A 27,434-nucleotide genomic window follows, 5' to 3' on the forward strand; every position below is an offset into this window, starting at 1 on the left:
ACAAAACCCATATACAGAATGTAGAAGTGCATAGAAAAAAAAATCCTGCACCCATGTTTTTTCTTAATTTGCATTTTTGTTTGACCCTTTTTGATGATTTCTCCATTTAATTTATGTTCAACCTTTCCCAAGGAAGTGCCAATTCTACACGTATGTTTATTTACTGGGAAAACTGGCATACTCCTTGCCCTAGACAAAAGCAGGTTTTGGGTGTTTTCTAAGGATTGATTATAGCTCTGCTAAGTAGGTCACAGCTCCTTGCCCTTTCCCATTATATCATAAGCGTAGCTCCTTATTATGACAGGAATTACCTCATATGGTTCAAAAATATGAGAAAAATATAATGTTCAAGACACTGATAGGAGAAATAGAAACTTTACTCCCAGTATCCTGGAATGCCCAAAGAAAGAACAATATAATCTTAGAGAAGTCCTAGAGAATAAGATAAGGGATGTAACTCAAACAAGATGTAAACTAAGGTCTGTGTACCCAAACAAGATAAACTTTACGGTTTTTGTGGTGAAACACAGTGATGCTGTGCCCGCTCAAGAACTGAGGTCAAGACAACAAAGAAGACCTGGAAGGACCAAAGAAGGACTTCCAAAAGGGGTGTGACTATGTAAAGCAAACTAATGAATATGTATTAAGTAAGCAAGAATAACTAATGAATATGTAAACAGTATGTGTAATAAAAAGCCCTGTCTGTCATTTGGCACGTTCGATTAGAGGAGCTATCCTCTGAACATCCAGCATGCTGAATAAATGCCCTTTTTAACACCTACAAATTGGTGTTAAGGAGTTTGTTTCTGCTGTTTTTCAGTATCAACACAACCTCCCCCAAAGTGAAATAATCCACTTAATCTGGATCAATCGCAGTCAGATTTACAAAGTTCTTTTGAATTTCTTTTTTTTTTGATTTTATTTAGCAAGTGAAATTAAAACTTGTAAACTATATATACAAATGCCAAGGTATTACATAAAAAATATCCAGAAGTACTTTATTTTTTAATTTCTCACAAATATTTTCTATGGAATTCAACAGGGAAACCAAACAAATTTAAGTTCTGTATACAATGAAAATCAAGTTAGATACTGCTAATTTGTCAATTCATACAAATTTCTATCTTACATAAATGAGAGTTCTGAAAAGTACAATTCATTTATTAACTGCTATTCAACTGCTATTTTTAATGTTATTTGCATTAAGCAAGCTGTGTAGAACCAGGTGTATTTAACCTACTGTTAACTCAGTGGCATCACAAAGTTTTAAAATATTTTATTTATATGTCACCTATATAAATATGTACTGCAGAGGACCAAAAACATGAAAAAAGGTCAAATTTCACGCAATGTTTGCAATAATATTTTTGTAAGTCTTTTCTCCAAATAGCAAAGCCGAGCCACTGTTTTTACACTGTTTCTTTAATTTGCCAAAAACACGTAACTCCATCTATATCAAAGAAGCAGAAGAGCAAGCTTAATAGCAACTTTCATTTACACATTTTCTTGTGGGGGGGGAAAAAGGGTGTATTTATTTTAGATATTACCTTACGTATATAAAAAAAAAATGACCACCAATAATAGGTTCACTAAATTTATTTCATAAAATACATTTTAAAAAAGAACATTACATTCTACACACTGCCCTCAAAGGATGTCAGGGACATGTGAACAACCAGTCCTCTCCCCTCCCATCAAAAAAAAAAATAAAAAATTACAATGTACATAAAGCAGGGTGTTCACAATAGTTACAGAAAAAAACCCCATTATGATTTACCACCACTGAACAAAAATAAAATCCGCTCTTTGCTGCTGTTTCAAAATTTCAGTATTAGTCTTGTGCAACCTTTCCCTCCCCCAAATATTTGTAACGAACTAAAACATGACATCTGGCGAAAAGCAGATTCCACTACACCTCAAATGCAGAATACCTATGAAGCAGAGGAATGTTCGCTATTTAAACAGAAGCAGATATTAAAAAAAAAAAAAAAAAAGGTGCAGGACTCCTTCAGTTCTTCACTAGTCTTAGAAAAACTTTCCAGAATACTGCTTCACACTATAAAAAAGAAAAAATAATCTTGCATTAGAATCCTTCAACATCTGCATACTGCTTCACACTATAAAAGAAAAAGAAAAAAGCATATATTAGAATGATTGACCATACATCTCGCATCAATATTTACAATGGCATTCTTAAAGATTAATCTACAAATCCACAATACTTTTAAAAGTAAATAATTTTAAAAGTTTAACAACTAATAATTACAGGCATATAATTATTTTAAGCACATTTAAATATTAGTAATCTAAAGCCAAACATTCAAGTTAAACATTAAAAAATGCTATGATAGTCAACATGTTATTAAAGCAAAACTAAGCAAGCTAAGTCCAAAACTGTTAATATTTGGAAGAAGAGAAAGTAATGCCAGCAAGGTGTGAAATGCCGCATAACAGCACCAATTGATTTCAACTTGTCCTGTAGAGGCATGGTCTGTGCCATATGGCAGACTGTGATTTGTTGTCGGTTATCTAAAAACAACAAAATCACTAGTCTTCCACACAGAACTAGACCAACATCGACTGAAATCTTCTATATTTTCTACAGGTTCTATATAATTAATTACAAGTAGGTTTTTTGCAGCAATTTTCACCAGAGAAATGAGAGGACTGCTTGGCTAAGGTGTCTTCCATCAAGATTAGTTTTGAGGGAATTTTTTATTTTTGTTAGAACAGAGAAAAAAGAATCAAGGCAGAACTACCACTAGAGAAGTTAGGTTCAATAGTTACTTAAATCCTGCCTTCTAAAAACTATACTGTAGAGAAGAGCTTTAGAATGTAGTAGTAGGGAAGTCAGTTTAAAAATGACAGTAAGGACAGCATTAAGCTTCAACTTGCCTGTTCTGCAGTAAATATTGAGCATTTTGTATCTGGTCCTGTGTTCCTGTAATAGTTATTATTCGATCTTCTGAGCCTTCTAGTGGTTCATCAATTTTGATTGAAGCTCCTGACTCATGACGTATTTGTTTGATTCTCTGGCCTCCCTTTCCAATAATAGAACCTGCCAGCTAGGGGAGAAAATAAAGTATTCATTTCTTGATATAACTTTCTCTGCACAGTACTGTTCAAGTAGCTTCCATCCACATTTAGTTTTAAGAGTTACAATGGAAGCTTACTCTTTTGCAGCCTCAAAACAGTCTCTGTAATGCATATTATATAAACACAGGTGGAATAAAGTCGGAAGAACCAAGTGTTTGTAAAAACAAGTTACGTAGACCATCTCTATTATTGAATATTAAGAATTAAAAAAAGTTCAGTGCAATCTCTAAAGTCAAAACAACCCAAATATCCTTAAGAATAAACTATTGATGATTTAGAAACACTTGCTTTATATTAAAAGTACTTGTCAAGCATCCCAAATACTTTTGATTTACTTACATAGCCTAAGAAAAGGCTGTGATTTTCTATTTATTTATTTAAATATAAGCAGAAAGCAAGTCAGCTTCACTTACATCTTTGGGAATCGTTACTTGTGTTGTGATGATGGGTCCACCAAGATCTCCATATGAACCACGGCCCCCTGTGTAAGAATAATCTGATTTAAACATATGCATCAAGCCTCTTATTGACTAAATGAAGTGCATGTCAAAGTTCTCTATAAAAACTTACCATATCCAGAGCCACCCTCAAACTATAAGAAAAAGAGAAAGAAAAACCTTAAATAGCAAAACCAGCCATGATTCATTAACATGTTTTCATCTTGAGTATCATACTGTAATTTTATGCAAAAATCCTAATCCACAACCTTAATCTAAATGTCATTAAAGACAAAGTGGGGAAAAGGACAGACCAGGAACAAGGGGGCAGGGGGGGAATATCTCACAAGAACCTCTTAGCTTGCTCTGTTAAAAACTCTAAGAATAAGTCATTAAGATCCAGTCATACCAATTTACCAAGCAACCTTACCAATTCAGTTGGTAAACAGCTCTTGATGCTAATCTACTCCTGACCCTTGAATTAAACTAACACTCAAACTAAAAGATTAGAGTTCAGCCTTATTACTACTACCTATACAGCTCAGGAGAAATGAAAGTTTCAGTTTGGGAAAAGACATTTACCTGGTAACTGTCAACTCTCCTACTCCATCTATTATCTCAAGGAAAAACCAATTCAACTCTAATAACTTGTCTCTCCATTCAGACTATGCTACAATCCTTTGTATCTTAGGAGGGACAATCATGACACTAATAACTACTGTTCTGCTAAAACTATCATATACCAAATCCAAATCACTACAATGCAGCACTCCTGACTGCTTTTATTTTTAGGACTAGTACTTGATATCAAGTGCTTAATTTAATGCCTTCTATATGCAAAACCACTAATTTTAATCTTCCTGTAGAAGCAGAGAATAGATGTGCACGCTTCTCTAGAATTCAACTGATATCACTGAAATACAGGAACCTGCGTGAACTACTTTTTTTCAGAAGTTGTAATGCAATAATTTTTTCCAAAAATATATTTACCTGCTAGCTTTTTAGAGTCACATCAAAATGGAAGCTATTCAGAAAAAGTTGTCCAGTTGTCATCTGTTTCTAAGCAACCTGTGTTGTTTAATCACCTTGCTTAGCAATACAGACCATAAAACAACATTATAGAGATTGTAGTGGAGTGCAAAATACAAAACAGTGAAGGACACTGCTTAGAACTTAATTCAGAGACTGATCAGAGCTGCATATTCCACACACGTACTCTTCTACCTACTTCTGCTGATATTTTGCGCAGGGCTGATATTTTGCCTTTTTTGGGCTAACTTGTTTTAATGAAGAATCCTTTTCTTGACCCTTTCTACTGCTTCTCCTCCCCAGACTACAAGACAGCAAATGAATTTGACAGCAGATGAATAATTCTAACTGCAATGTTTATGTAAGCTAGGAACTAACATTTAATATTTGGTGGCACTTTGCCATCTTCTAGACAGCATAAACACTTGCTGACACCCTTTGAACTTTCCTTCCTAAACCTCCTAAGAGTAAGAAGTTTGATAAACACAAATCAAATGGAATACTTTCAAATAAATATGGATAGGTAATGCACAAGTTTATCCACAACTATAAGTAAAGAATTATTTTTAGCATTCCTTATTTGAAACAGGGGAAAACACAACATGAAGTTAACATAAAACATATTCCTAAATAGATGCACCTACAGGGTGCTGAAAAAGCAAGAGTTACAGTGAAAGTTACAAATTAGAACAGTAAAATAGGGTACAAAAGAGACAATACAACAGAAAAGTTTCTTGGCTGTGCTGATGCATGCTTCCATTGCGAAACATTAACTTCCTGTATAGGATTCACTGTTCAGGACATAAACTGCCAATAACCTGAGTTAGAATGACAGCTTTAGGGATTTTTCAATAGGTGCAAGCTGCCACTAACTATGTTCAATCTCAAGAAATTCCAGTTATCACTTAACCAATTCAGTTTTTTTTCCTCAAGAATAAACTATTAAACCAGTCAAAAGCATGAGCACACTCACCAACTCTGGTGGCTGCATGTCATCACAGGCATCCACATGACACTGCATCATCTTCCAGGGACAACATAATGGAAGGAAAAGAGGAAATGTATGCATATTAAGTCCATGTTAAAGAGGCTTATAGGTAACTTAGCAAACAAACACATACATACCAATATAGAGAAACATTTTTCTGCACTACTTAAAAAGGCTCAAAAGTACACAATATAGACCAGTTACAAGATTCACTCCCTTTTACTTTCACTGCAAGGGAACTGTAACTGGTCACACTTCTTTTTCCCTTGTTTCTGTGGCATAAACAGATATTCCTCTTACACAAAGGATGTCAGACAGTTAAGGGGAGAGCAAAGCTCACAGTTTGTTGTTTGGTTTTTTACCTCTGAGTACTGAAACTGTACTATATAGTAAAAGATACTCTCAGATACCAAACCCTTCTATTTCTCTCATGCATAAAAAAAACCAGAAAAGGCATTTAATAAAACAAGTAAATGTCATTGATATATCTATGTCAACAATGGGTCAAGCAGGAAGGACATAGCTTCTCATATTTTATTAATTAATTTCTGTATATCTTATATAGCCAACAGCTAAACTAACAGCTACTACTGCCTAATTATATTGGAAATCCAATTTTTTTTTTAAGTGTGATATATAGCATCTCTTTCCTTCAGTCTTCTATAACAAATGCTGGGAAAAAAAAATCAACAGAATTATAAAAATACAATTTGTAGAATCCACTTGAATTACTATTAAGGCAAAGGCCTTTGCTGGATTTAAACGTGCAACACAACATGAATGGCACACTAAGAAAAGGCCAACACCGCTGATGAATTATTCTTCAAGGAACTAAGGGACACCTCCAAATCAACCACCCTTGTCCTTATGGGTGACTTCAACTTGCCAGATGTTAACTGGGAACACCACACAGTTGGCACAAACAAGTCCAGAAGATTCCTAAAACATGTGGATGAGAACTTCACAGCATAGGTACTAAGGGAGTCGACTGGGAAAGGCGCCTTCCGTGATTTGTTGCTTGTTACTAGAGAGGGTCTTGTGAGTGAAGTGGTGATTGGTGGCTGTCTTGGCCACAGTGACCACAAAGCAATTGAGTTTAAAATCTCTGGTGACGGAAGGAAAAGCACCACCTCCTAAGGGCACAGGAGCAGGCAATTCCCAAATGTTGTAACTCAAGCAGGCGAGGCAGAAGGCCAGCTTGGCTGAGCATGGATCTTCTCTTGGAAATAAGGCAAAAAAGAAAGTCTATGTGCAGTGGAAGCAAGGTCAGGTAACATGAGAGGAATACAGAGATGCTGCTTGCCGCTGTAGGGAGAAAATTCGTGTGGCCAAAGCTCAACTGAAATTGAAGCTGCCAGAACTGCGGGGGACAATAAAACGAGTTTTTTAAATATGTCAATAGCAAAAAGGAGACCATAAATAACATTGACCCATTACAGGATGAGGATGGTCACCTCACAAACAGGAACAGAGACAAGGCAGAGGTGTTTAATGCTTTCTTTGCCTCTGTCTTCAACACCGATGACAGGCTAAGGGAGTCCCAGTATCCTGAGCTGGAGGACAATGACTGTGAGAATGATAAACTCCCAGTTGACCCTGAAGTTTTGCAGGATGTGCTGCTCCAGCTAGATCCCCATAAATCTATGGGGCCTGATGGGATTCATCCAAGAGTACTCCAAGAGCTGGTTGATGTCATGACAAGACCTCTCTCAATGATTTTTGAATGATCTTGGGAATCTGGAGAGGTCCCAGTTGACTGGGAACTGGCAAACACTGTCCCAATTTTCAAGAAGGGCAAGAAGGAGGACCCTGGAAACTACAGGCCTGTCAGTATAACTTCAGTGCCTGGCAAAATTACAGAAAAGATTATTCTGGAGTTATTGAAAAACACCTGACAGACAATGACTGCCTTGCAGTCATTGGTCAAAGCCAGCACGGCTTCAGGAGGGAAAGGTCCTGCTTGACAAACTTGATTTCCTTTTATAACAAGGTAACCCACCTAGTTGATCAAGGGAAGCCAGTTGATGTAATCTTTTTGGATTTCAGTAGAGCTTTCAATATTGTCTCTCACAGGATCCTTCTGGACAAAATGTCCAGCCCACAGCTGGATAAACACATCATGTGGTGGGTGAGCAATTGGCTCACAGGTTGAGCACAGAGGGTAATAGTGAATGGGGTGATATCAGACTGGGAACCTGTCACTAGTGGGGTTCTGCAGGGCTCCATTTTAGGGCCACTTCTCTTTAACATCTTCATAAATGGACACAGGACTGGAAAGGATACTAAGTAAGTTTGTTGTTGATACTAAATTGGGAGGAGCTGTTGCCTCGTTCAAAAGCAGAGAGGCTCTGCAGAGAGATCTTGACAAATTAGAGGGCTGGGCAATCACCAACTGTATGAAGTTTAACAAGGACAAGTGTGGGATTCTGCACCGGGAATGGGGCAACCCTGAATGAACATCCAAGAGGCTGGAGAGCAGCATCACAAAGATCTGGGGGTCCCGGTCAATGGCAAGTTGAATATGAGTCAACAGTCTTCCCTGGCAGCCAAAAGGGCAGACCATATTCTGGGGTGCATCAAGCACAGCATTGCCGGTTGGTCAAGGGAGGTGATTGTCCTGCTCTACTGTTTGTCAGCATGGCCTCACTCCAAGTCCTGTGTGCAGTTTTGGGCACTATAATACAAGAAGGATAGAAAGCTATTAGAAAGTGTCCAATGGAGGGCCATGAAGATGGTGAAGGGCCTAGAGGGGGAGCCATACGAGCAATGGCTGAGGTCACTCGAGGAGACTGAAGGGAAACCTCATAGCAGTCTACAGCTTCCTCACAAGAGGAAGCAGAGGGGCAGGCACTGATCTCTTCTCTCTGGCGACCAGTGATAGGACCCGAGGAAACAGCACGAAGCTGTGTCAGGGGAGGTTTAGGCTGGATACTAGGAAAAGGTTCTTCACCCAGAGGGTGGTTGGGCACTGGAACCCAAGGAAGTGGTCACAGCCCCAAGCCTGCCAGAGTTCATGAACTGTTTGAACAATGCTCTCAGGCACATGGTACGATTTTTGGGGTTGTCCTGTGCAGAGCTAAGAGTTGGACTCGATCCTTGTGGGTTCCTTCCAACTCAGGATATTCTATGATTCTATGAAAATATAAATGCTCATTTAAAACCAGTTCCTAAAATACTAGGTGCAGGACAACTTAAGATATGTAACAATTTTCTTCTCTACAGACTCATTTGTGCTAGCTATGACTGATAACCAATGGAAATGAAATCAAAACCAAATGAAACAATAACTGGATAAAACAAAGCAATTAGTATTAATAAGAATTTATTGCCTTTTACATGCAATTGAAAAATATGCATGCAGTCCTAACTGATGGCAAATTCCTTGGCCCAGAAGAGTGAAATTTGAAATTTTGTTAATTTGAGTATTTATGTAGATAAATGTGTCAAACATCTTTCCTTCACCGTTGGGTTTTTTTGTTGTTGTTTTTGTTTGTTTGGGTGGTGGGTTTGGGGTTTTTTTTACATGCTCCTTAACATCAAATCTATTTAAACATGAAGTATATTTAATATTTTTTTAGGGTATGTACCTTTATTGAAGTGCTAATACAGATGTGTATATGCACATATATATATATAATGATTAAGTAGTAGGAATCATTTAAATGAGGAAAACCAGATTAGAGATCTGAACATACACTACACAACACACATTCTGATTGAGCTCTCAATTAACTCCAATTTAAAAATACTTTGAAAGCATTAGGAATTGACCATTAAAACAAAAAAAAGGGGGAGAGGGGGATTAAATAGCTTTATATGTACTTCTCCACCTTATTTTTTCCCCGGTATGCTTTTGTGCATTTGTATATCTGAAGCACCCATGGGGATGGGGGTGTTAAAAAAGAAATAGCGGAAATGTATTCATGTTTTCTCAGATATCAAATTAGCCATTATGGTCCCTAGGCATTTGATTTGGAGTACTTACAGCCTAAAATATATACCTCTGTAAATAAGAGAAACAATCCATGTATGTTTTTCAGTAAAATGCTTCGGAATAGATTATATATATATATATACACACACACAATTATTTTTTCCTCCCATCTTTAAATTTACAAGGCTGTCAGTATCGTTACATCTCAGAAAATTCAAGTTTCACCACCCAGTCTTGGTTCACCATCTTACGAGTCTTGAACTACTGAACTTTCCCACCTTTAGAGAACTGGTAGAAAATGAGGATTTCTGTAGATTCAGCATTTCCAAGATGTTGGTCCTGAAAGAGACTCTATTCTTGCCTTTTAATGCATTTATGTAAAATGCAGTCCTGCTCTCTGAAAGTAGCCTTTTCCATGCATTACTTCACAAACCACAATGATGTTGGTTTAATTTAAATGTTTTGCTAGAGAATGGTTTCTACATGAAATACATAGTAGTTCAAGACCTTATATTTTTGGCATGACACTTCACGCTTTAGCCTCACAATCCATGGAAAGACTTCTCATGTGTTTATACAGTTAAGGATACTGGGACTATGGTTAACTAAAACTAAAAATTAAATATGATTTGTGTCAGAAAGCAGTCCTCATTGTAGGCAGGCTATAAAACTCATGCATAAAGCAGTCAAAGCCATGAGCGGCTCTACTGTGAAGAGGAAATAGAATTGCTTTTCAGAACATGGAAAAAGAGCAGAGGTGACTCCCATTTATTTGTAGAAAGTCATGTCAAGAAAGCCAAGGTCAGCCTGATCAAAGTCAGACTAAATTGAGTTCAAATAGATTTTTCTATTCTAAATGGAACGGAACAGAACTAGAACACACTATTTCCCAAGCTGAAGACTGTGCTCAACTATATATTCAAGGAAGGGCAGACTGCTCTGTTTATATGCCCTAACATTGGTTTTACCAGCTGCAAATACGAAAACACAAAACCTGAACTTTGAAAACATGAAAATACGAATAAGTGATCTTAGAGGTCTAGTTCATGACTTCTAGTTTCTTAAGATCCTGAGTAGCATAGACAACTTGCTGGTTTTATGTTGTGGGGTTTTTTGTTTTGTTGTGGGTTTGTTTACTTTTGGGGGGGTGTCTGGTTTTGGTAATTTTAAGTGCAAGTCTTTCCTTTCAATATTTCTGATAGGCTTCTGATGCCTCAATTTTGACATTCTTTTAATATGTGTTTCCAGTATGTTACTGGAAGTAATTGCCTCTTCCTCCTAGGAGATGGCAATGTGTAAATCTCATTTAGGTAGCCCATTTCATAGTTCCTCTTCTTTCTCTTCCATTCATTTAAAATAAAATAATCTCATCTAACCTGTCATCTTAAGGAAGAGGCCAAACAGAATCAGAGGAGGGGAAAAAAAAAAAAAAGAAAAAAGATTGTTAACCAGAGGTTTACCTCCCGGATACCTATGATTTCTCTTTCCAGGAAAAAGGATACAATAAATGACTATCAGGAAGTCACATTTCAGAGTACAACATGGAAGAGTAATCTTTAAGCCTTTTTTAATTCTCCCCATCCCCCAAACATGGTTGAAATGTACCTAATTTCATTTAAAATTCAACTTATCAGTGGTCCTGGCTCCAAAACATTTGAAATTACAGTAGATTTTTTTGCAGACAGAAATCGGCATAAAGACAAGAACTGAATTGAAAAAGCAATCATCTGCCAGACCAACTAGAGCTCTTTAAAGATATTATTCATGTTCTCAAATTCTGCTAGCGTGTCAGAACAATGTTTTCCAACAGATGTTTCCTCAATCTGAAAAGCCTCTCAATTCTTATTTCTGTCACTCTGATTAAAAAGAAACAGTCTACAAGAAGGTCTGGGTAATAAAACCTGAAGGGACTGTGCTCTACCAACTTTCTATTCCACTGTTGATGGTAGGTGGGAAAACCAACCAACCAAAAAAAAAAAATCCCGCAAACCAAAACCACACAGATGATCACATCCCAAATACTCTTTATACCCCAAACAGTCGTATTCTTGGGGAGACCATTTGTATGGCCAAAACATTTTGGTGATATCAAAGTTTATCAGAAGCACACATGCCCCACACTTAAAAGTACGTATTCAAGAACAGTTTCCTTAGATATTCAAAGTGCTAACTGTATTTACTAAACAAAACGAATTTTAACTCCTACCATTCCATCATAACGGTCTCCAGGTCTACCTCTTCGATCATAAGACATAAGATCCCTAAAATGAGAAAAAGTAGCAGCACATGACTCATGTTATAAACTAGTTTATATATTCTAATTCAAGTTTTAATGATTTGCACACAATTATGAATTTCTGAATGCTTTGGCCTAGTTCTGAATGACATAAAATAAAGTTACAGAACTATTAGTCCTGATAATACTGCAGAAATAACTTAATTCAAATATTTTTCAAAATTTTCTGGTGCAATGCACACTCAATCCTGCATAATCACTACTAACATGGAGCGTGAAACAAGTCCTGGAAACATGACCACAATTCAGTAAATGTTACTCAACTTGAGTTTTGTACAATGCATTTATGCAACAGCTTACCCGCCACGAGGGGGTGGTGGAGGAGGAAGAGGAAGATTACGAGCTCTGCTGCCACCTCTGCCACCACGACCTGGCGGAGGTGGTGGAGGTCCTCTGCGAGGGCTCATATCATCATAATCTCTTCTTGATGGAGGCATAGGTCGTCCGCCACGACCAGGAGGCATTCGATCAAAGCCTCCTCTTCCACGCATTGGAAAGCCTACTGGACGTCCCCTTCTATCATCAAACATCATTGTAAAGCCACCATAGTCATACGTTTCATCATAGAAATTGGGATCGTAAGGCTGGGCCCGTCCTTTAATTGGAGACTAAGACACACATACACATAAAACAAAAAAAAAATATATTTCATTAAACTAATATATTAAATGTATAAATATGAATTCATACATGCTGAATATGTTCTTTATTTTGCAATGCTGATAAGCAAGGCAGGGATGGTGATATGCTTCCTGAGAGCTTAACTATGATAGAGAAACGGCTGTTATTGATGGATGTCACGTAACTTTGTCTTAATTTCTCCCCAATTTAAATTTTCTTATTTTACTGACATGTAAAGCATGACTAAGTCCCTTGGAACCAAAAATGTTTTCTCTCTCCAATAAGGTACACTCCAATTCTAGCAGACAGGAATAATTTCAAAGGGTGCTAACAGTCCAATGCTTATTTTGTTACTGAAGAAGAGACACCGAATTCAAAATAGAAATGGAAAGATATAATTTTCCAGCCAAATCATCCTGACTTTCATGCATACCAATGAAAGAATAAGTTTAAGACACATTACCTCAGAGATAAGATCCAAGATAATCTTGATACACTCCACAACTCTATCAGGTTTTCCACCAATAAGCACCACTCTATCAGTGGAATGAGGACAACATTCTTGAAAGAGCTTAATGGTGGTTTGAGTGTTCTGTCGAAGAGAAGAAAAACAACCCCCAAAACCTTCAAATAAAAGTATTTTAAACAATTTTATAAACTTATTTAAATCAAAATAGGTAAGACACATATTTTAAAAGAAATGATCAAACAAAATCATTAAACTTCTAGTCATTTTAAGTGAATGCTTGGCTTCTGAGTTCTTACAACAAATTTAATCTTAGGATATTACATTTCTAAGACCTGCAATGACATCAGTTTGTATGAAATGCTAGTGAAAAGGAAAAATTTTTGAAATCTTTCAATTATGGCTCATCTACATGGTCATTTAATCAAATATGAGCAAAAGGACCACATATTCATTGTAAGCTTACAGGTTATATAAACCTTCATATGTCATAAAAACATTCTTTGGATCCAAGACAGCAATGTTGCCAGGATTATGTCTAGTCATCTTGCTTTCCCCTCAGTCCACACAAATAGTAGCTTATACCTAAACTGACCTGGAATTGCTTTTGACACAATGTGAGGAAAGGATAGAAAAAACCACTACAGATTGATAGAGACCACTAGCTTTTAAAAACAAAACCTCATTCCTTCACAAAGGAAACAGTGGTCGTCAAGGAAGTGAAACTTAAAAAACCCCACAACAAACAAAAAAATAAACAAACAAATCTCCAAGAGAAACCCACCCCACACTACTTTTTTATAGCAATATTTGAATATCTATTAAATTATCATCATTAAGAGTTTATGGAGATGCATCCACGCTAAACCATTTTCCATGTCCAACACCACCAACAGTCTATTCAGCAGTTCATTCCAGAAGGAGTGATAAATGGCATTTTAATTTTAAAAAGTATCTTTTATTTTTAAAGATTACTGTTAATATGCTTAAAAGATTTATAAGACGTTCTAGGTTTTATCCCCAACAGCCACTTCATGTATGAAATATGTTCTGAAGGATCATAAGTCTCAGACGATGCTTACACTCACTGTTTATGAACACAAAAATCTAATTTTTTTTAATAGAATAAAAGCAGACTCTGGAAAGAATAGGAAACAGTACCTCTCTGAGTTCTTTGATTTTAGCACCCTTAACACCAATAATTCCTCCTGCTAGACTTTGGTGAATTAGAAGTCTTAATTCACAGTCAAAGTCGTTACCTTTGTAGTGCTGATACTGTAAGATGCATACAAGAATAAAATATTAGTCAGGGGAAAAAATAACTGAAAAATCAAAATACTAATTTTGGTTTTCTTTGTTAAGATTTTTCTCCAAACAGCATGGTATGACTTAATTTACTGCTGAACTGTAATACTGTATTTGCTACAATAAAAATCACATATTTTTAAGTACTTTGCCTCAACACGAGGTGACATCAAATTAGCTTTCCTTATTCCTTTTATTAATATTGTTGTTGTATAAAATTTTAATATATCCAACAGTGCAACACACTTGATTACAAAGCAAAGGCAGAATGGAAATTACAATAGAGCTACTTCAATTTGGGAACTAAACAAGTCAGGAAACAGGTGTTTTGAAGGGGAGGAGGCTGTTCCAAATATTAACTTTCTAAGAAGAAATTGTCTCTGTCCACTACCAAAAAAAATGCCAAGACATACATTGAGCGCTATAGGCCTTCTTTTAAAAAAGGCTGGGTTTTACTTTCTAAATTACCATATCAAAAATAGCACACAGTCATCTAGAATTATCTTGTTTTAAAATCTAAATTTACACCTCTGAAAAAGAATCAAATCTAAGAGACATACCTCCTCTAAAGTAGGGATAATCTTCTTCAAGATTTCTCCAATTGTCTCTGTATCTGCACTTATACTCAAGATACTGTTAGAGGCCATAGTGTCAGAAAACATGGAGAAGGTGGAAAGTAGCAGAAATAAGTTTAGTAGTCATAATCATATACAAAATTCTAACAAGATTGACTACACAGAAGAACTTACAATTAATATTCCCCATTTAAAGTAAAGCTGTTCACTGGATTTACAACACATGCATCTTTGTTTATGCCGAATATATATGCATGATGAATTTAAGGCTAGATAGATCTTGCAGAGAGAATGAGAGAGCACATGAAAGCTTTTGAAAGGGCTCAGACAGATTAAGCAGGCAAGAAATCGACGCAGAACTGCAAGTATGAGTGAATATTCACTTTCCCCATCACCACTAATTTAGTATACCCTTGCCATTATATTGGTTAAACTAGCACACCTTTCTGTAGAAAAAGTGGGGATATGTAAGTGGTCAACATTATATCTGCAGTAAGGTTGAGACACCAGCTAGAAATTAGATTACTAATGGGCTCTGCAAAAAATGGAATATAAATACAAGGGGAAAAAAAAACAAAACAAAAAACCAACCCCACAAACAAAAAGAAATGTAACACAAATGAGAAGAAAAGCAAACTAGAGTTAGTATTTTATCAAAAATAATTATGAACAGACAATGCTGGTGGGAGAAAAGGTGGGCCACAAAGACCAGAGCAAGAGACTCTTGAAACAGTTTGATTTATAATGCAGTGAATATACAACACTTGAAGCTGTTCTTTTTCTATTGAAATAAAATCAGTGGATTGTTTGGGTGGCCAACTCACGTAAAAGTTCAGTGACAAAAAGACTTAATGGGGAAAATAAGACAGAAAACTTTAAAAAAACAATACATGGTCTATAAGGGGATGCTATTTAATTATATCAAAGGCAGGTAATAAAATACATTTCTCTCTTTCTAATTAGGCAGTGAGGCATAAACTGTTGGGACATACCGCTCGGGGCCACTGCTGTCTGGGACTGAAACACTTGCATTGTACTGCATTGGTCATTGGCGTTCGTGGATGTTGGCATTGGGCATGGGCATTCAATCAGAAGTTGTCAAGTATGGTACCCGTTTGGCAACGAGCACATTTTTGGGCATAGCCAACCAGGGTTTTCACATGGGCGTTCAGGGGCGGATGGGCCAACGTCATGTCATGGTGGGCAACGCAGGGGCAAGTCGATCCAGTACATGGGTAACGGAGATATATGGCCAAAAAAACAAGGAGAGGGAAAAGGGGGAAAAGCAATAAATTTTAATTTAATACAAACTATACTTATTACTCTCAGTTAATGAAGCAAGTTTAAGTTGTTCTGAAGACTAACACAATAATGGATTGCTACATTGACTATGGCTTAACAGTATGGATCTTCATGAGTTATCTGACTAAACTATGTTTTAACATAATGATGTTTCAGTAGCAGGCCATCTCATAAACGTAGGCACAAAAACTGTTGAGATCCATATTACTGAAACCTTGGGCAAGTTGGGAAAGTTAGTATTCCAGACCAGTTAAATGATCTGGACTAAGGTGATGTGTTTATTTACTTAAACAAAAAAGCCCCTAGCTGCCAAAGTTAGTGAGTGTACATATGATTCCTGACCATTTCAGCTTAATCCTCAATTCTGGTTGCTAAAGTTTGTGAACTTAGATGGAACTGATTCTGTGATGATATATTAGCAAATATTGTGTTGAATACAGTCTTACTTGAAAAAAATTGCCAAAATTGTAGCCAAGGCTAAGTACATGAGTGTAAACAAATGGAATTTAAGAAGCATTGCCAAGTTTTATAAATACATAACATTTATGCTGAACATGTCTAATCAAAAGAGTCAACCCATATAAAATATGAATAGGTAAATAAGTCATGACCACTTAAAAATGCTTCCAAATGGAACGTTTCTTTACTGTTCTATATCTGTATTTAAGTCATGCAACCTTAACATAAATGTTTTTGTGCTTTATGTCCACACTGTTAAAGTAAAACCAAATGGATTGTTATGTTTTGGGTTTTTTTCTTTTTAAAGGAAGTTAAAGAATTCTTTTATCACTGGGTTAAGGCAGCCACCAGCAATAGTTTTTAATAGCAATTATAAATTGATTCACATATATGGGAAATGTTATAGTTATGAGTTTTAAGCTTTGCCAATATTTCTAATTAAAGATGTTATTTAAAGTGTGTAATTTAGAGGTACCCTGTTTGAAAGCAAAGAGGTTTCATATAAACCTCTCCTCCCACATAACTTGAGCTGGGCTTTAATTAAAACACAAATTTAAAAATTAAAGCTATCTCCTCTAACAATTATAAATGGTTTATAATTAGATTATTGTTGTCTAGGTTTGAATTTCTCAATTTCCAGAAATGTAAGCAATCAAGTTTTCAATGCAATGCTCTGAAAGAATTGGTGTTAAATTAATTCAAACTCATGTATACTCACATCTGTACGAAGTGCCTTAATATTTTTGCCACCTTTTCCAATCACTGCTCCAGCATTCTGGAAAATAGTTTTCAGAAGCTATGTTATGCTAATACAGCACACGGACTACATTTTTGAACCGAAGACTAAGAACAATGTGTCTATTTTTGCATTACCTTGAGGGATGCATTTAGGGGCGGGGTGGGGCTTGTTTTGCTTTTGAAAGGTTCAAATTAAATCAAAACATAAACTGACATGGTTTTACCATGGGGGGAAAAAAAAAGTCAATACAGCTCTTATCACTGAACTTTGGAAAGACATAAAAATACTCAGCAATACAATTTCAATTTTAAGTTTCTAGGCAATTCTACCTGTATTCTCATAGAATCATAGCTGGACAAGCAGATGAATAAAAACCTGGTTAGATGATTGGTAAGTTACTGGATCTTACCGCACCTGAAGGCTGGTAAGAAGTGGGGTACCACAGAGGTCTATCCTGGTATCTGTCATGTTTAACATAGAATGGTTTGGGTTGGAAGGGACCCTAAAGATCATCTAGTTCCAACCCCCCTGCCATGGGCAGGGATGCCACTTGCTAGATCAGGTTGCTCAGGGCCCCAACCATCTCAGAGTATGACTGAAAAAATATCTTATGGGATTTCATGCATGTTATGTAGATCAAGGATTTTGCCAATTTATTTGATCACTTTTTTTTTAATGTTTGCAAATTTCACTTTCCCACTCCAAACATTTGATAATTCCAAATGCTGCTTTTGATTGAAGCCTATGTGACTCAACTGACCACTCAAGTAGATACGGTCTGAAGAATGTAAAGCCAATATAAACAATCGCTACTCTCCAGTTGCTAAAATCAACGGGAATAAACTCAGATATTCAAGAGGGGCAATTGTAAAACTAATTTCTTACCAGACTATTTCAAGAACCACATGCAAAATTATTGCTTTTACTATGCAGTTCATATATGATGCTAACAGCACCACAAATATTTTGCAGCACTCCACATAACTTGACTATTCATCAGAAATGCCATGTAGAGCTAAGGTAACATTCCCCTACCCCGACACAAAAGACTGAGTTACTCCAGACAGCACAAACATCTGCAACAACTGGAAACACTAAAGGAGATTCATAAACAGCAATTTTACTGTGACAATTTATACTAGTCAATGAAGCAATTGCAATCCGTGAAACATTATTCCCTTATTTCCTCCTGTTGATACATGTAGATTTACTAAATCTGGGAAAATTACTAAAATCTTGAGGAAGTCCTCATCTTGCCTCTCATATTTAATTTACAATCATAAGCTGATCATTCTTTAAACTGATTGCTTTCTAAAGACTAATACACAGCCGGTCCTCTGGAAACAATTACGTTCTACCTAAACATGAGAATTGGCTTATTTTTATTTATTTTTTCAATTAATGCATTTTTTTTTTAAATCAGAGAAGTCCCATAGATCATTAGACTCATCCTTGAAAAAAAATATTGAAGGTAATACCATTGTGATACACTTCTACTATCACGCTTACAAATATTCCTAATAAGTTATTTTAAATAAAGCACACATTCTTTCTAAACATGCACCACAAACATACACTGCTACCATGGTCTTAAGCAATGGTAATAAGCAGGAACAGAGTGATACTGAAAATGCATACTTTGCTTTGAAGCAAGATGCGCAATTCAACCATCTCATCTGTATTCCGAGATCTTTTGAAGGCCTGTTCCTCTTCCATATCTTCTGCAGGACGTTTGCCTGTAGACAGGTCCGTAGAGGGGAAAACACAAATATATATTTAATTTATTAAGTCATGATAAAACTGTATATCAAGCTATGCACTGTATTCCTAGTGAAGCATTCCCTGCTATTAGCCCAGTGCTAACTTCTGACATCTACCCTGAGTATATATAGCACAGAAACATCACTCTACATATCAATTAATTATTGAAGACTCATTCAAATCTATGAACTACAGTTGGAATGAGAATTTTGCAAAGTTAGTGAATAAAATTACAACGTTGTTTACAACAGTGCTGCATCACCTACTTAGTATTTCTTTTACAACTGGGAAAACCTTAAAGCCCATAAGATCAAAAGTAGTTTGTCCAATACTGAAATACTGGTGAAACAGTAGGAAAGCAGTATTTCAAATTACTTTGAAAAACTGGTCTGAGTCAACTCAATACTAATGCTCTAAGTCTTCTTCACTAATTATGTCCAAAAGGTTTTTCATTTAGCTAATATTTAGATATATTTCACATATATATACACACACATTCCTTCAAAGTAATAACTGCAATAAATAAAATGCAGTAATAGATATGCCTGACAGTATTTTTACACGATCGCATTTTCCATACAAGTACTGAGCATTTAGCTATCAAATATTTTTGAATCTTTTACTTATAACTTTTAGATACTTAAACAATGTCTAAAATACTCCCACAGAAAAATTACGCGTTCATGATAAAAAAATCACATAAAACCACACAGGACACTTAAAAGATTAAAGAAAACATGATAAAGTTAAAGCATTCCAAAATAGTTTGAAATACCAAGACTCAAAAAAATTAATCCCCCCAAAATAAAATAGCCCTTTAAAAAATTTACCATTTGTCTCTGTGTTGGTAAAGGTCTCTTCCTGTTGTTCAGTCTCCATTACCTCTTATTCTTAGGAGTGAAGATGAAACCTGTTGCAGAATAAAAAAGAACTAGTACATTATTTTGTGGGGGAAAAAAGCTAATTGTGCATCATACTAATGGGAAAAGCAAAAAGAGATGCCTGCTTTTAGAACTTACCAGTTTTATATACACTTGCAGAGCAAAACTCAAGTGTTCTGGGTGGGATCAAAACCCTACTGCTTCAGAAGCCTATGAAAACAGCATAGATCAGGCTCTGTTCACTTACAGGTATGATTCTTGCTACAACTGAAAATGGGGCTTTGACCTGAGATTTTGCTGCAAAGCTTTTCTTTACAAATGAGAAAACAAGGCCAAATACATCACTAAGAAGAGAAATAATAATGAAGTACAAAAGCTTACAGACACACAATTACACTCTGAATTATTTCAAACTTGCTAAGTTTTCAAGCATTTGCTAGTTTTAAGGAATCACATTTACTGAAAATGATTTTCAGATATTTAAAGTGAATAATTATCTGGTTCCTACTTTTAGGATGTTATATAATATATACCTTGAATTTCCTTTTTAAGAGACCCTATGTTTCAATCTGCTAATTGCTAGTTCTATATTTAGACTAAACAATTTAGACTAAAAAGTTATAAAATTAATGCTGGTGATCATAATAAGTTTTCTATCAACTTACTAGCATGCCTTCCATTCAATATAACAGATGAACAAAAAATTACACACAAGCCACACTTGAAAAATTCTGTTAAAAATAGCACACTGTAATGTATAACCTCTGCGTACATGCATGAAGAATGTCAAAAGCAACCTTTTTTGACCTTGTGAAACAGGTACCTCTTTCAAGATCTATTTTTGCTAAGTCCACGTGAGAATACTTGTAAAACAAATTAGAAGTCCAGGCAGAAAAATTTTGCACCTTATTGTCTTAAAAAATTAATTTGTACCGATAACAGCCAAACAAAGAACGCTATCTTCCCCCCTTGGATTGTATTGCTCAACTTTCATAGCCTGAACAAACGGTTGACACACGTATCCACGAAGAAAAAGCGAGATACGTTAAACTTTTTAAAACATCCTTTCAATCATCTGTTAATTTGTAAGTTACCCTGTTTTTGCAGGCTAACAGCAAGCACTGCCGGGTAGGCATGCACTCTTTTACAGTTGCTGCTGAGAGACTGCCTTCCCAGCACATGCCAGTATTTCCAAGCCCCTAATAGAAAAGCACCGCCTGAAGAATAGCCAAGTCTCAAAACAGACGCTGCTAGAACGCGGGGATGGGGGCAGGAAGAGAAATTTCACCAGGTTCAAATGGCTAACCCTTCCAGACTCTATTCTATTTACCACCCTCCCAAAAGTTCTAGAGCTGCGGGGGGAAGAACAAGATGCTCTCAAGTAGTTATGCTCTGTTGTGTAAATCGAGTTTGGGGGATTAAATTGGCTCACGCAATGTTTTGAAAACATCGAAAGGATAAAGCAGTCACGGACATGAGTAGAGGGCTAGGAGATGCCGGCGCGTCTCTACCTCACTTCCTCCGGGACAAACGGTCCTTCCCGCCCGGACACCTCCCCTTCCGCAGCCCACGCGCCAGCAGTGCTTGGGCTGACGTTCACCTTTACCTCTCGCACAGCTTCTAAAACCAGCCAGCCGCCGAGCGTTCGAAATCCCAACTCACTCCCTAAGTGGGAGGGGGAAAGGCGCCGTTATATAACCCCCGCAGTCCGAGACCCACCTCCGCGGTGACGGGGACCAGCAGAAATGGCGGCTGCTGTAATGGCGCCTACCCATTGCTAGGCGGAGCCGTGAGCCGAAAAACTATCACCACGCGGTCACAAGATTTCCCCCACTATGACTAGGGAGACACAAAGGAGGCACTCAGAGGCACTCACCCGAGCTCAATCAGAGCCAACAGAGCGCAACAGCCCCGCCACGAGAACTCCGGTCTCCCCTAAAAGCAGGCCCTGCTGCAGAGCGCTCCCCAATCGTTTTGGCACGGCTGCTTCCGCACAGGCCACGGCAGAGAATGCCCTCACTCCTCTTCCTCTCTGCCCACCATAATTCCTCAAAACTCACCACCCCATCCACAGTTACTCAGGGTAGGCGCTAGAATGCGGCGGCGACCGCCCCCCCCGCCTTAGGGCGCACCCGCTAGTGCAATCTGCCTCCACCACATCGCCACTCCGGGAGCCGCAACTGGTTGGGCCGCCATGCTTACACTAAGGCCGCCAAGGCGCGACGGCTGCTGGCAGACACAGATCATCCTTTTCGCCCTTCCCTTAGAATAGATGTGGCTCCTCGGGTCCGCAGGTTGCGCCAAACCACGCTAGCTAAGGAGGAGTCACTCCCGGCCCCCTCCTTCTCCACGCAGCAGTCCCCGGACCTACCCAATTCCGGAGCCCCGCCAGCGGGGAAGAGCACTGTCCCTGCGAGAGTCCACGAAAATCCTGGGGCCCGGCGGCGACTCAGGCCTCCCGCATTTATGTGTCATACAGCAGGGCCGAGAGGGGGACGATCAACAGCTTCACTTCCTTCAGCCCGGCTTAACTCATCCCCCCTACCCCACCCCCAGCGCAAGCAAAACCCCCTCTGAACCGCGCTTACCTGCACCCACCACGTACGAGAGAAAAAGGTGAGCAGCTCCCACTACCAACACGCAAATCCACCAGCACCGCCAGACGACTAGCCCAACCACCTCCTCCTCCTCTCCCCCGTGGGGGCCCACTGCGGCCCCGTTGGGTAAGGCAGCTGCCCGTCAGGGCAAGGATGGCCTCTAGTTCGCCCCGCCCTCCGTGTGGACTACAGCGAGACAGGCTTGAGCGTCACGAGGAGAGGGGTACCATCCATCCTACACCGCCGCAGTGTGCCTGGGTTGTTTGTTTTACCTGCCTGACAGGAGCCACGAGAAGAGCGACAGGAACAGTGGAGACAATGAAAGGTAGTAAAGGAGAACGAGAGCGACCTCAGGGGTTTTTTTGAAAAAATGGCGTCTGCGAAAACCCCGCCTTCTGCTTGTTCCCTAGCACCAGAGGAGGCGGGTAGTGTTCTTGCGATGCTTAAAGCCGCGCGGGGCGCTACACCTCCAATTGGTTGTGGAGTTGCGCGGGTTTTTTGGGGGTTGTTCGCAGAGAGCAGGTGTATTCTCCTTTCCCACCCACAACTCGGATGATGGGAGGTGGGCTGCCCTGCTAGTTCTGCCCGCTCGTTCGGCACCGCCCCTGCCTCAGATAAGTGTGTGGGGTGGCTCGGCTGAGCGTAGGGTGTGAGGGAAGGGGCTTGGGCTCTAGTCAGCCTGTTTGAGGAGTAGGGAGGTATGTGTCTCGTCCTCGATATGACTCTCTGGTAGGGCGGTAGGGCGGGCCATCTCGTTTCAGCATCCATCGCAGTCCACTGCAGCTCGTCGGTGCCTGCAGGAATGCGGGGTGACAGCTGGCCTCACCGCCCCCAGGGGTCTTGGCACAGGGTAGCAGTGCCAAACGGGTGATAGGCTGTTTAAGGACTGCATAGACGACATGAGAAACGTACTGAAAATGTCGTGACGTGCTGGGGATTAGACCCATTTATGAGTAAACAAATGGGTTATTTTCCATAAGTAACTGTTCAGTTTTTTCTAAGTGGTGGAGTTTTGGGGTGAACTTAAAGGCAGGATAATTTTTTCTTAGCTGCAGATTATGTCAGAAGACAAAAACCTTGTGGTTTTTTACTCACTGTAGTTTTTCTTTGGTGTAATTCTGTAGGGAGGTTGAGCTCCTTGGTCATCCCCCTTTAGGGGATAACCAGGTTCCAAGTGCAGTTATACAATTTAAACATGCATAGGTACTTCCAAAGCTATCAAGAAGCTAGAGCTTATTAACCACTGATGTTCTTGAGACAATGACCACCAAAATTTGGTGCTATTGTAGCCAAATCCTGGACTGGATCTCTAGATAACACTGATATTTCAGGCTAGCTTTCTGTTGTCAGTTCCAAAGCTTTCATTGCATTAAATGCAGCACTACAGGCTGGGCACAGAGTGGCTGGAGAGTAGCCAGGCAGAAAAGGACCTGGGAGTTTGGATTGACAGGAAGCTGAACATGAGCCAGCAGTGTGCCCAGGTGGCCGAGAAGGCCAATGGCATTCTGGCTCGTATCAGGAACAGTGTGGCCAACAGATCCAGGGAAGCGATTCTTCCCCTGTACTCAGCACTGGTGAGGCCACACCTCGAGTACTGTGTCCAGTTCTGGGCCTCTCAGTTCAGGAAGGATATTGAGGTGCTGGAGCAGGTCCAGAGGAAGAGCAACGAGGCTGGTGAAGGGACTGGAGCATAAGTCCTATGGGGAGAGGCTGAGGGAGCTGGGGTTGTTTAGCCTGGAGAAGAAGAGGCTCAGGGGAGACCTCATCACTCTCTACAACTGCCTGAAAGGAGGTTGTAGCCAGGTGGGTGTCAGTCTCTTCTCCCAGGCAGCTATCAGTAAGACAAGAGGGCATGGTCTTAAGCTCTGCCAGCGGAGGTTTAGGTTAGATATTAGGAAGAAATTCTTTACAGAGACGGTAATCAGGCATTGGAATGGGCTGCCCAGGGAAGTGGTGGATTCACCGTCCCTGGAGGTTTTTAAGATGAGATTGGATGTGGCACTTAGTGCCATGGTCTAGTAACCATGGCGGTAGTGGATCAAGGGTTTGACTTGATGATCTCAGAGGTCCTTTCCTACCCCGCTGATTCTATGAAAGTGTAAAAATCACCCCTGTGGTACAAATACTTACAGATCCCAATTTGTTTATATTGTAAAGGAGGCTTCTCACTTGTGTTCTTAACAGTGCTAATGGGATGGGAGAATAACTTCTTGGGTCAATTTTTCAAGTAGACCGGGTGTGAACAGCAGCACTGATAGGAATAAAACAAACAAAAAACACTTGGAGGAGAATGGAAACTTGGCCACACAAATATGTGGCATGTTGAAGTTCCTTTGAACGATGGCTTCTTACCAGATCTAAGAGATTTTGAATATTCCATTTTGCCTGATTGCATTTTATATGCTCCCAAACCAGAGTTTTCTGGTTTGTACTCCATACAGATTGATTCACTGGTTGATGTTAGCCAACCAGCATGTTCATTCACAGTTGCAGAAGCTCAGAGGAAAAAATACTGTAAATGAAGAAGTAACAGCCAACACTTGAGCATCTGTGCTGGTTTTGGCTGGGATAGAGTTAATTTTCTTCCTAATGGCTGGTATGGAGTTGTGTTTTGGATTTGTACTTGTAGTGGGTTGACTTTGGCTGGACACCAAGTGCCCACCAAGCTGCTCTCATTCCCCTTCCCAGCTGGACAGGGGAGAGAGAATAAGATGGAAAACAACTCATAGGTTGAGATAAGGCAGTTTACTAAAGCAAAAAAAGTGAAAGTTTGCACACGCACAAGCAAAGCAGAAAATAAGGTTTATTCTCTACTTCCCATTAGCGAATGATGTCCGACCACTTCCTGGGAAGCAGAGCTACAGCAACACGTAACAGTTTCTCAGCAGGCAGCCATTGGAAACAACGAATGCCCCCCTTCCTGCTCCTTTCCTTAGCTTTTATATCTGAGCTGACATCATGTGGTATGGAATATCCCTTTGGTTAGTTTAGGTCAGCTGGCCTGGTTGTGTCCCCTCCCAGGATCTTGCCCTCACTTGGGGAAGGAATGTTACAGTGCTGATGCTGTGCTCAGCAGTAGCCAAAACACTGGTGTGTTATCAACCCCTTTCTAGCTACCAATGCAAAGCACAGCACTGTGAGGGCTGCTATGGGGAAATGAACTCCATCTCAGCCAGACCCAATACAGTGCTGAACACTGATGATAATATAGAGATGCTTTTGTTGTTGCTGAGCAGGGTTTACATAGAACCAAGGCCTTTTCTGCTTTTTATAATGCCATGTTGGCAAGGAAGTTGGGGGTGCGTGGGAGGTTGGGAGGAGACACAGCCAGAACAGGTGCCCCAAACTGGCCAAAGGGTTTTTCCAGACCATATGGTGTCATGCTCAGTATATAAAGTGGGGGGAAGAAGGAGGAAGGGGGGGACATTTGGAGTGGTGGCATTTGTCTTCCTGAGTAACTGTTACATGTGATGGGGCCCTGCTCTCCTGGAGATGGCTGAACTTGTGCCTGCCCATGGGAAGCAGTGAATTCATTCCTTGTTTTGCTTTGCTTGTGTGTGTGGCTTTTGCTTTCCCTATTAAACTGTCTTTATCTCAACCCACGAGTTTTCTAGCTTGTACCCTTCCAATTCTCTCCCCAATCCTACTGGTGGGGGAGTGAGTGAGCTAGCAGCTGTGTGGTGTTTGATTCCTGGCTGGGGTTAAGCCACGACAGTATCCCAAGAATCCTGGGAAGCAAAGTGTACTCATATGCAGATGCTGCAACTAACTGATGCGATAGATCAAATGCAGGGCATGGAATATCAACCAGTTCCTGTTCTCCATAGTAATCTTCTTCCTGGAACAAAAAACACTGTATAGGGGAATATTGCATGTTGTCTTGGAGTCCTTCTTAAACCAGAAAATGTGAAATTTTTGGTGAATTGGATGAAGTGAAGGTTCTTAGAGTATACTCAGAAAAAAGTCCTTGCTAGATTGATTGCTGAAGTTGAGAACTTTAACCTTGTTGGATAAACTGATCGTGAACAAATTGTTCCAAGGCCTGTAGATGAATTAGGACAAACTCTAAGCCCATCAAATGAAAATCTTTAAACTAGTCTTGATGAAAATAATGAATTTGCTCTAAATATTTTGATACCGTCAGAAAGTGGATACTGCAGTAGAAGAGACAATTTTCATACAGCCTCAGGTTTGCTTGCTGCACATGATGAAAATGTTTTGTAATGAGAATTTGGAAATTCTTTGCCTCATCCAGATGAACAAATTTCTTTTCCTGTGGAATGTTGATGGCTTTTAAAATTACTTTCCTTTGGAAGATTACTTTCTTCTGGAAGAAGAAAGATCTGGATCCAAAGAGAACTGGAAGAAATATTGTCAGGGGTCATGAAGAGAAACATAGATTTAATTACTGAGAGGCTTCTACATACATCTAGAAGTTCATGTGATTCATCTTTCAATGGCACTGTAAATCTACCAGCAAGCAAAAGACTTCTGAAAAAACAGTATCTGCTGGAGATTAAAATAGTACAAGTAACTTTTTACAGCATAATAGCATACATCAGACTTACAGTTCTGCAGATTTCTCTTAGGAAAATACTACCAAAGAATGGTGGAATGATATAGACCTAGTTAAGAGTGGGCATACATTCCAGCACACTTCTGGCAGCAAGCCGCTAACAATGAACTAGTATGTTTTTGAAAAACTGATCCAAAAGCAGTTCAGACACAGAATGATATGCAATCCTTTCCTTGTAGAGCGGTAGAGGCATGTGATCTTGATTTAGTTTTTCCACCTTTCGCCTATATTTGTTTTCCTTGCAAAAAAAATGCCAACACTGAAAGTTAGGTTTTTTTTTTTTATTTTAACTCTTAATAGAAACCTCACAATCAGCAATGGGTCCAGGGATATAAAGACAAAAATTTCTGATGGTTCAGTTTATCTCAAAGT

The 27,434-nt window shown here is 39.0% G+C and overlaps 1 protein-coding gene across 1 annotated transcript; it reads right to left on the reverse strand.

The window, feature by feature from the left end:
- Positions 1-1,580: 1,580 nt before the first annotated feature.
- On the reverse strand, positions 1,581-22,776 carry LOC135405114 (heterogeneous nuclear ribonucleoprotein K-like). Its single transcript, XM_064639822.1, has 16 exons — positions 22,759-22,776; positions 20,028-20,099; positions 19,839-19,918; positions 18,886-18,983; positions 17,227-17,283; positions 15,740-15,783; positions 14,733-14,805; positions 14,029-14,142; positions 12,865-12,993; positions 12,081-12,388; positions 11,691-11,745; positions 5,536-5,586; positions 3,667-3,688; positions 3,510-3,592; positions 2,896-3,065; positions 1,581-2,117 (listed from the first exon to the last, which is right to left on the reverse strand). The coding sequence occupies exons 3-16, from the start codon at positions 19,885-19,887 to the stop codon at positions 2,084-2,086; spliced, it is 1,287 nt and encodes a 428-aa protein (XP_064495892.1). The 5' UTR covers positions 19,888-19,918; positions 20,028-20,099; positions 22,759-22,776; the 3' UTR covers positions 1,581-2,083.
- Positions 22,777-27,434: the final 4,658 nt, after the last annotated feature.

This window comes from Pseudopipra pipra, chromosome W (assembly GCF_036250125.1).
Source record: "Pseudopipra pipra isolate bDixPip1 chromosome W, bDixPip1.hap1, whole genome shotgun sequence".
NCBI classification, from domain to species: domain Eukaryota; kingdom Metazoa; phylum Chordata; class Aves; order Passeriformes; family Pipridae; genus Pseudopipra; species Pseudopipra pipra.

What these genes read in the sequence shown, in the direction of transcription:
- LOC135405114 (XM_064639822.1), bottom strand. Translation starts at nt 19,887, where the DNA reads ATGGAGACTGAACAACAGGAAGAGACCTTTACCAACACAGAGACAAAT. An exon ending in TACCAACACAGAGACAAATG is followed by an intron (nt 18,984 to 19,838) that starts GTAAATTTTTTA and finishes ACCTGTCTACAG; the next exon opens with GCAAACGTCCTGCAGAAGAT. An exon ending in TGAGGGTGGCTCTGGATATG is followed by an intron (nt 3,593 to 3,666) that starts GTAAGTTTTTAT and finishes TGTTTAAATCAG; the next exon opens with ATTATTCTTACACAGGGGGC.